Genomic DNA, 9829 nt, shown 5'->3' with positions numbered 1-9829 from the left:
AGTCACATCCGTTCCAGTCGGATCCAAACTTCAAGCATCGCTTCGTCGTTCCAACCCCAATCCATTCGGGGACTAATGATGGGGTCATAGTTCTAGGGTAGGGTTATAGGTCTGCCTTGTAGGTCCAACCCAAGAACTACCCCTCATAAGGGATAAGACCCTTAGTCAGTTCCGACTGAACTAAGGAGTTCCCTCCATCCAGTCGGTAACAGATCCTCGACCGTCCAGTCGGAGATTAGCATTCGGAGTTTATCAAGCTAACCGACTGGATTCCACTCTGTGCATCATAACCCCGCTGGAGGGAAACGGTCATACGTTTCCATGTGCCTTTATTAGCATTTAAGACGTACGTTACCTGTAACGTAGACATTTATTCGCCACTACTCCACCCCTGTGCACCGAACCGTTGTGGAGGGCAGCGCACTCTATATAAGCCACCCCCACTGGTGCCGGGGTTAGTAATTCACTGTATTCGATATTCCACTCGACAACAAGCTCCCTGAGCACTGAGACGTAGGGCTATTACCTCCACCGTAGAGGGGCCTGAACTCATACAACCTCGCCGTAGCTAAGGCTCTGCACATCCCTTTCGTACCCTACACATCTATTGTCAGGCTTATACCCACGACAATACCTTAGATGTTTTGTGATCGTATAGCTTACTGTGAGCTCAAAGATAAATATAGGTGTGTATCTTTGTGAATGCCTAAATGCAAATGCATCAATACGGGCATCTCAACTCATTTATCATTGCTTTGGGCTAAAAATAAAGAAGCCAAAAAAGCATATTTATCCAAATATGTGTAGGAATTTCCAGGAATCTCTTTACATACATAGCTTGCTTTATGGACGAAAGCTTGAATTAGCATGGTGATCCCTAAGTGCATTGTCATATAATAAATATGACACTAACTCGGCCATTCACCATAATTCAGGAATATGAACATCATTAGAAATTAACATCTATCTTGCAGTAGATTCCTGATATAGGACATGAGAGTTAGCACAAACTCATACCATAACAATCTGGGGACCAAGGATCCAAGGGGCAGTATAGCCATCAAATTGAAACTATAAGATTACCTCTAGAAGAACTCACACTATTTGCACCAGCAACACAGAGATACAGTAGTATGGTAGCTTCTCTCCATTGCACCAGCAGACCTGTATACATTGCTAACATAGCGCAGGAAAGCGATAGTAAATGTAACAATAGAAGAAAAATACACTGCAAATGAAAATTAGATACCATCGAGCATGCCTGATTGGTAAAGAAATGTTGCAGACCATGCAAATAAATAAAAGTACATTCTTCAAAGCACAGATGAGATGAACTAATTTCTCAAACTGTAAAGAAAGTAACGAGAGATTTCGTAAACTAAGAATTGAAACAACAAGTAAGAGGAAACTAAACTTACAAATAAACCGTCTTCATTCCTTTACAAAATATGGTGCACTTATCATGAAAGATATTGTACTGAAACTGTACCTGAAAGTTAACAGTAAGACAATGGTCATCGAGGACAGTGCAGAGCGGCGGGGCGGAGTGGATGCAGCAGTGGTTCTATACCATACCTTCTCACATCCAATGTTGCATGAAGCTCCAGCCTGGTCATGTTCTTGATGTCTAATTTTACCCTGAAATATATATGAAATGGTGAGGACTGCACTAACTTTGTCAGTCCCTGCTGCAAGCCTGCAATCAAATTTGCCAACACTCATAGACCATATTAAACAATTACTCTTCTTTCACAAAGGTATTAGAAATAAGGGGCCAAATTATTCCAGAGTTGTAATCATAGAAAAAATTGTTGCCTTGAAGTGTGTTGCCCGTTTGTCTAGAAGCTCCTGGAGCACAAAACAAATATCAATGTACTACTGACCATGAAGCCTGCTGCATCTTGTTGTCTTGAAGCTCCTGCAACCCAAAACAAATTACAAAAAAAACAATGCACTGCTGTACTGAAGTTACATCCGAGTGTCTCGCTTGTGCCAAGCTCCACCAGGAGATATTCCTCCTGCTCTATAAAGCGCCATTGAGCACCCATGTTGAGGGCACCTTAGCCCCTCCGGCTTCACCACTCCCCTCATACTGCATCTGTAATTTTCCTACAATAGGTAGTACTATCAATTTACCTAAGACAACACAACCCATAATGAATTTATTCCTCTAGCAAAGAAGCAAGATTAATGACTCTATCTGCAGTTGTTATTCTCATACCTCAATCAAGTAGCGAGCTACTTGAAGAATTGATGCATGTATATAAACCATGACATAATTTTGTCCCAAAAATAAATTCTAAATTGTTATATTATATGTAAGTTGTCTCTCTGTTTTCTCAATCAACAGTCGCTTTTCTTATCCTATCAATGGCATAACATTACAACCATAAACACCTACCATGGCATAAAACATCTGCGTGATAGAGACCACACAAATAAGAAACAACAGTGTACGCTCAGAAAAATAAGTTGTCACGCTATTGATTCCTTTAGTGAAAATTAACACCAACCTCACAAGTTGTCACCCTATTGATTCCTTTAGTGAAAATTAACACCAACCTCACGAGCAATCGCCTAGCTGAATAGCCGGTAATAGGGCCATCTAAGATGCGAGCGATAGATGGGATTGAGAACTGCGGCACCGAGAAGCATGGGCTGGACATGTGGAGGAGCCGCGGTCGACGGCATCCGCCCTCAAGTGACTTAAGCAAGAGCGATGGCAAGGTGAGTCGTTGTATCGGGGTCACGCACAACCAGGGCGTCCACCAACGCTCCGTCGCACTACCGATGGTCAGAGTGGTCCAGGGAGCCGGTGCCCGAGGCTCCGTCACTATGTGACTATGTGATTTTGGTTTGCACAACCAAAAATACCAGTAATAGTTGTAGGCTTAAACCAATCCCAATCCACAACTCTCCGTCACAAGAATTTTCAACCGATTCTACACATGAGGAACATCCAAACTTCCAATTCAAACACATGAACTTGCACGGACGAAATTGATTCAAGTAATATCGACATGAGCAGAACAATTCCGGTCGCATATCCATGGTTCATTGAAATGATGATTCAGTTGTCCAGGCAGAACGACACAACCAGGCCAGCTCGAACAAACACACGAATAAATCCCACAATTTGCAGGGTCTGGTTAACAACTCACAAAGAAATTGCCACAAATCCTAAGGTACCAGCACTCCCATTAGGCGCACTTACAAAGTCACTACACCGAGTGGCTCGATTCTAGCATACGCCCAAGTGAAATTTCTGAATTTTCCAAGTAAAAGCAGCACGAGTGAGCAGGCAGCCCTATCGAAGTTCCAAACACAGACAGACTAAGTGTGTATGTACCGAACGAGCAGCATACCAAGAGAAAGGGAAGGAGGGGAAGAGAAAAGGAGGTGTTGGTCACCTAGTAAGTGCTTGTTGTCGGCGTCCGCACCATCCCCGACAGTAGTGCTGCACTGGCAAGCCGTAGAGCCAAAGCTGGATCGGCGAGGCGCCTGCGGATGCTGGGGAGGCTGAGCTTGGCTAGCCGGTGCGCGGGTGTTGCGTTGGAGTTGGCGTGGTAGCGGCCGTGAGGAAGGTGGTTGGCGTGTGAGTTTGGGCTGGGCTCACCATCTGGCTCGGAACCGGCAAAGAACGCCGCCATGAACTTGGAGTTCAAGCCCCTCCGCTGGGCCTCCTCCCGCGTGTCCTAGATCGCCTCCACGCCGTACGCGCAACAAGATCCGCCCCCTGCCACGCCTCCTCGACCGGATCTGGACGGAGATCGTCGCCGCCGCGCCGCCTGGCCTCTGCAGGGTGGCCAATGAGGGTTGAGCGGCAAGACGGCCAGCGGGGCGAAGTGGCGGGACAGCCGGCGGGGGCTCAGTGACCGGGCGACCGGCGGGGGTTGAGCGGCGGGGCGGCCGACGGGGGCGGATGCGGGAGCGGCGGTAGCGTGCGGGGCGCCGTGGCATTGGAGCGGATGCGGGAGCGCCGAGTGCGACACGGTTACGTTGGCAGGGAGCGGTGCCGACGTGCGGGCGCGGTGGTGCGGGAGCGCGCGCGAGGTGGCGGTGAGCGCGAGCGAGAGGCGTGCGGGTGCGGGTTCGGTTGACCGAGGACGTGTGGGATGACGAAGCGGAGGATTAGCACTTCGTTAGCGATTCATTTTCGTTAACGGGGGTATCTGAAGCATTGATCATCTCATTAGACGGCCTAGTAATTTGGATCTGCCCTCTCGTCTTTTTTTAGTGGTAATAGATAATAGATAATAGATAATAGATAGATAATAGATGTGTGTGTCAACAAGCGATCGATAGGCTAAAGTTTAGGCTTTAACGACATTGAAACAAAGATTGGGCATAACAGTTGGGTTCCCTTTCCTTAAACTTCATGAGTTCCTTGAGGCGCCTATAGGTCACTTGTTGGCTCCTGAAGAATTCTTACTCATGGACTAAGCCCATGGTAGGAGAAGTAACATCGTGCCCGTTGCGAGACATAAGTATGTCTCTCCTTGAGTGTTCCCGTCATTGGGCCAGCCAATCAAGGTGTTTTTTTTGCATGTAGGAAAAGTTCATTCTTCTATTGTACAACATTGTTTTTGGTTTGGTTTTCTTTTTTCAGTTTTTTTCCTGTTTGGTTTTCTTTTCTATGTTCAGATTTTTTACTGTTATTTATTTTGTTTTTCTTGTGATTTTATTTTTTATAAACATTTCTGTATTGCATAAACATATTTTTAAATGGTATAAAACATTTTTGATAAATTGTGTGAACGTTTCTTATATTGTATTAATATTTTTTAGATATCACGAACATATTTTTGAAATGTGCAGACACCTTTTAAAGTTTATGAACAATTTTCTGAATGCTATCAAGTTGCGTGTATATTTGTGTACACTGCACGGGCATTTTTTAGATGAGTGATTGACATTTTGCAAATTCACATAAAATATGTTTATGTTTCAAAAAAAGAAGAGAAATATATAAGTAAGTATGAAAGTTAACAAAAGAAAAAGAAGTGTTGTAGGGAACCGACGCTGGGCTGGACCATTTAGGTTGTTCTTAATCCGGCAAGTAGTTTCTCGGATTTTCGTGGGGTTCTCTTGGCCCAGCCACTTCATCTGCCAATTAGGCCACTTCCCGTTGCGGCCCATTTCCATCCTCACAGGTGGAGTAGGGGTACATAGCGCACTGAACTGAACTCAAATACAAGTCGTCAGTCTCAGCCGCCGCCACACCTCATCCAGCGTCACTCGCGCGGCCACCAAACCAGGAACAGATCCGACCAGATCACATGAGCAAGAGGAGAAAGAGGAGCAACCTCGCCGGCGGGCATCACCTGCCCCAACGCCGTCACGAAGAGGAATGGTCAGTCCATCCTCCCTGCCTTGTATCCTACTTTAATTTCCCTTGCTTTCTTGACGATGGTCTACACGGGCAGGCGAGACTGGCCCAACCTGCCGAGTGCCGACGGTCCTCGTCGAGGACATCGCCGGCCGGCTGCTCAGCCACGACGTGGCCAGAGTACACCCGCCTCTGCGCCGCGTGCAAAGAGTGGAGGAGATGCACCGCCGACCCGCGCGAGGGATAAAAGTAAAACCACCTGGACCCCCGCTTCCGCCCGCGCCTGGATCATGCTGTCCAACCGCACCGACGGCGACGGGCGCCGCTTCCTCAACCACTCCACCGGCGCCAGCGCCCGCGTCGACCTCCCGGAGCTAGCTCTCCCGGCACCACCTCGAGACCAGCGCCGAGGGCCTCCTGCTCCTGCGCGAGCGCGACAAGGCGAGCCACGCCGTGCGGCTCCTCAACCCGCTTACCAGGGCCCGTCACCGCGGAGCTTGGCGGTGCGTACGCCGTCCGGACGGGGCCGTTCCAGTACGCGGAGCGCATCATCTACGCCGACGTCTCAGACGAGACCTCCCAATCGTCAGTCGTGCTCCTGATGGCTGACCGTCACCTTGGGCGTGCCATAGCTTACGCGACGCCAACCCTGGTGACCAGCGTTGGGCGGGCAGTGGTGGATGACGAGATGTGGAGGCCCGGCATCCCATTTCCACCCCATGACATCTCGATTCTCGTCGGCCTCGACCATGCAGCGGCGCTTGCGCTTCTACTGTACTTTGCAACCGTCGAGGGAGTACAGGTGAGGCTCTGCCCGGAGCCTCGTGGTCGTGGACCAGCCCAACACCGATCGAGTACAACATGTTCTGCAGTGGCATGCTCATGGTGCGCTACTACTTCGATCACCTCAGCGCTGAAGAGCGGAGAACCATGAAACGCAGGAGGAAGGTCATGGGCGTGATCAGGGTGGAGCACCATGTCAAGGCGCACCGGTGGAACCTAATTCACGTGTTTGAGGTGGATGTGGCGGGCCGGGAAAAGACTTGTGAAGGCGCACCGGTGGAACATAATTCAATTGTTTGAGGTGGATGTGGCCGGCCCGAAAGAGACTTGTGAAGGCGCACCAACGGAACCTAATTCAGGTGTTTGAGGTGGATGTGACCGGCCCGGAAGAGACTTGTGAAGGCGCACCGGTGGAACCTAATTCACGTGTTTGAGGTGGATGTGGCCGGCCGGGAAGAGGCTTGTGAAGGCACACCGGTGGAACCTAATTCAGGTGTTTGAGGTGGATGTGGCCGGCTGGTAAGAGACTTGTGAAGGCGCATCGGTGGAACCTAATTCACGTGTTTGAGGTGGATGTGGCCGGCCGGGAAGAGGCTTGTGAAGGCACACCGGTGGAACCTAATTCAGGTGTTTGAGGTGGATGTGGCCGGCTGGTAAGAGACTTGTGAAGGCGCACCGATGGAACCTAATTCGGGTGTTTGAGGTGGATGTGGCCATCCGGGAAGAGACTTGTGAAGGCGCACCGGTGGAATCTAACTCAGGTGTTTGAGGTGGATGTGGCCGGCCGGGAAGAGACTTGTGAAGACGCACCGGTGGAACCTAACTCAGGTGTTTGAGGTGGATGTGGCCGGCCGGGAAGAGACTTGTGAAGGCGCTCCGGTGGAACCTATCTCGGGTGTTTGAGGTGGATGTGGCCAACGAGAAGAGACTTGTGAAGGCGCACCGGTGGAACCTAACTCGGGTGTTTGAGGTGGATGTGGCCGACCCGGAAGAGACTTGTGAAGGCGCACCGGTGGAACTTAATTCAGGTGTTTGAGGTGGACGTGGTCGGCCGGGAAGAGACTTGTGAAGGCGCACCGGTGGAACCTAATTCAGGTGATTGAGGTGGATGTGGCCGGCTGAGATTGGACTTGTGAAGGCGCACCGGTGGAAACAAATTCAGGTGTTTCAGGTTGATGTGGCTGGCCGAGAAGAGACTTGTGAAGGCGCACATGTGGATCCTAATTCACGTGCTTGATGTGGATGTGGCCGACCGGGAAGAGACTCGTGAAGGCGCACCGGTGGAACCTAATTCAGGTGTTTGAGGTGGATGTGGCCGGCCGGGAAGAGACTTGTGAAGGCGCACCGATGGAACCTAATTCGGGTGTTTGAGGTGGATGTGGCCATCCGGGAAGAGACTTGTGAAGGCGCACCGGTGGAACCTAACTCAGGTGTTTGAGGTGGATGTGGCCGGCCGGGAAGAGACTTGTGAAGACGCACCGGTGGAACCTAACTCAGGTGTTTGAGGTGGATGTGGCCGGCAGGGAAGAGACTTGTGAAGCGCACCGGTGGAACCTAACTCGGGTGTTTGAGGTGGATGTGGCCAACCGAGAAGAGACTTGTGAAGGCGCACCGGTGGAACCTAACTCAGGTGTTTGAGGTGGATGTGGCCGGCCCGGAAGAGACTTGTGAAGGCGCACCGGTGGAACCTAATTCAGGTGTTTGAGGTGGACGTGGCCGGCCGGGAAGAGACTTGTGAAGGCGCACCGGTGGAACCTAATTCAGGTGATTGAGGTGGATGTGGCCGGCTGAGAATGGACTTGTGAAGGCGCACCGGTGGAAACAAATTCAGGTGTTTCAGGTTGATGTGGCTGGCCGAGAAGAGACTTGTGAAGGCGCACATGTGGATCCTAATTCACGTGTTTGATGTGGATGTGGCCGACCGGGAAGAGACTCGTGAAGGCGCACCGGTGGAACCTAATTCAGGTGTTTGAGGTGGATGTGGCCGGCCGGGAAGAGACTCGTCAGGGCGCACCGGTGGAACCTAATTCAGGTGTTTGAGGTGGATGTGGCCGGTCGGGAAGAGACTCGTCAAGCCGCACCGGTGGAACCTAATTCAGGTGTTTGAGGTGGATGTGGGCGGTCGGGAAGAGACTTATGAAGGCGCACCGGTGGAACCTAATTCAGGTGTTTGAGGTGGATGTGGCTGGCCGGGAAGATACTTGTGAAGGCGCACCGGTGGAACCTAATTCAGGTGTTTGAGGTGGATGTGGCCAGCCCGGAAGAGACTTGTGAAGGCGCACTGGTGGAACCTAATTCAGGTGTTTGAGGTAGAGGTGACCGGCCGGGAAGAGACTTGTGAAGGCGCACCGGTGGAACCTAATTCAGGTGTTTGAGGTGGACGTGGCCGGCCGGGAAGAGACTTGTGAAGGCGCACCGGTGGAACCTAATTCAGGTGTTTGAGGTGGACGTAGTCGGCCGGGAAGAGACTTGTGAAGGCGCACCGGTGGAACCTAATTCAGGTGTTTGAGGTGGACGTGGCCGGCCGGGAAGAGACTTGTGAAGGCGCACTAGCGGAACCTAGCTAATTCAGGTGTTTGAGGTGGATGTGGCCGGTCGGGAAGAGACTTGTCAAGGCGCACCAGTGGAACCTAACTCAGGTGTTTGAGGTGGATGTGGCCGGCCGGGAAGAGACTTGTGAAGGCGCACCGGTGGAACCTAACTCAGGTGTTTGAGGTGGATGTGGCCGGCCGGGAAGAGACTTGTGAAGGTGCACCGGTGGAACCTAACTCAGGTGTTTGAGGTGGATGTGGCCGGCCGGGAAGAGACTTGTGAAGGTGCACCGGTGGAACCTAACTCAGGTGTTTGAGGTGGATGTGGCCGGCCGGAAAGAGACTTGTGAAGGCGCACCGGTGGAACCTAATTCAGGTGTTTGAGGTGGATGTGGCCGGCCGGGAAAAGACTTGTGAAGGCGCACCGGTGGAACCTAATTCAGGTGTTTGAGGTGGATGTGGCCGGCCGGGAAGAGACTTGTGAAGGTGCACCGGTGGAACCTAATTCAGGTGTTTGAGCCGATGCCGCCGCCGTCGCGTCGCCGTCTTCTATTTGCGAAGGAGTCTATAGAAGGTCGTGTCATCGTCATCGTCGTCGCCGTTGTCGTCGTCGTCCCTACTGCACCCCTGCCTTGGGTCGCTGATACGTCTCCATCGTATCTACTTTTCCAAACTCTTTTGCCCTTGTTTTGGACTCTAATTTGCATGATTTGAACTGAACTAACCCGGACTAACGTTCTTTTCAGCAGAATTGCCATGGTGTTGTTTTTGCGCAGAAATAAAAGTTCTCAGAATGACCTGAAAATTTACGGAGAATTTTTGTGGAATATATAAAAAATACTGACGCAAGAATCAATGGAGGAAGTGGAGCTGTGAGCCCACAAGCCCACCATGCGCGGGCCCCACTGGTCGCGCGTGGCAGGCTTGTGGGGCCCATGTTGCTCCACCGCCTCCAATCTCAGCTCTATTTAGCCTCTTTCGTCCGGAAAAAAATCAAGGAGAAGAGTTCATCGCGTTTTACGATACGGAGGCGCCGCCACCTCCTGTTCCTCCTCTAGAGGCCAGATCTGGAGTCCGTTCTGGGCTCCGGGGAGGGGAAATCATCGCAATCGTCATCATCAACCTTCCTTCATCGTCAATTCCATGATGCTCTTCACCGTTCGTGAGTAATCTCATCGTAGGCTTG

The 9829-nt window shown here is 51.0% G+C and overlaps 1 protein-coding gene across 3 annotated transcripts; it reads right to left on the bottom strand.

Moving 5' to 3' along the window:
- Positions 1-767: 767 nt before the first annotated feature.
- On the bottom strand, positions 768-4103 carry LOC123429404. 3 transcript variants are annotated; one of them, XR_006622662.1, is made up of 5 exons: positions 3411-4103; positions 1576-2109; positions 1419-1489; positions 1084-1176; positions 768-981 (listed from the first exon to the last, which is right to left on the bottom strand). XR_006622662.1 is itself a non-coding variant. In XM_045113445.1 (5 exons), the coding sequence occupies exons 2-5, from the start codon at positions 2046-2048 to the stop codon at positions 1101-1103; spliced, it is 375 nt and encodes a 124-aa protein (XP_044969380.1). In that variant the 5' UTR covers positions 2049-2109; positions 3411-4103; the 3' UTR covers positions 950-1100. The 3 variants fall into 3 exon arrangements, 1 of the variants encoding a protein (XP_044969380.1); XR_006622663.1 differs by having other exon boundaries at positions 1576-2098; XM_045113445.1 differs by having other exon boundaries at positions 950-1176; positions 1576-1638; positions 1884-2109.
- Positions 4104-9829: the final 5726 nt, after the last annotated feature.

This window comes from Hordeum vulgare, chromosome 2H (assembly GCF_904849725.1).
Source record: "Hordeum vulgare subsp. vulgare chromosome 2H, MorexV3_pseudomolecules_assembly, whole genome shotgun sequence".
In the NCBI taxonomy this organism is placed as follows: Eukaryota; Viridiplantae; Streptophyta; class Magnoliopsida; order Poales; family Poaceae; genus Hordeum; species Hordeum vulgare.
Note: the sequence above shows the minus strand (reverse complement) of the source record. Positions and strands in the feature narration are given on the sequence as shown.

What these genes read in the sequence shown, in the direction of transcription:
- LOC123429404 (XM_045113445.1), bottom strand. Translation starts at nt 2,048, where the DNA reads ATGGGTGCTCAATGGCGCTTTATAGAGCAGGAGGAATATCTCCTGGTG. An exon ending in AAGATGCAGCAGGCTTCATG is followed by an intron (nt 1,639 to 1,883) that starts GTCAGTAGTACA and finishes TATATATTTCAG; the next exon opens with GGTAAAATTAGACATCAAGA. An exon ending in GGAATGAAGACGGTTTATTT is followed by an intron (nt 1,177 to 1,418) that starts GTAAGTTTAGTT and finishes GCGCTATGTTAG; the next exon opens with CAATGTATACAGGTCTGCTG.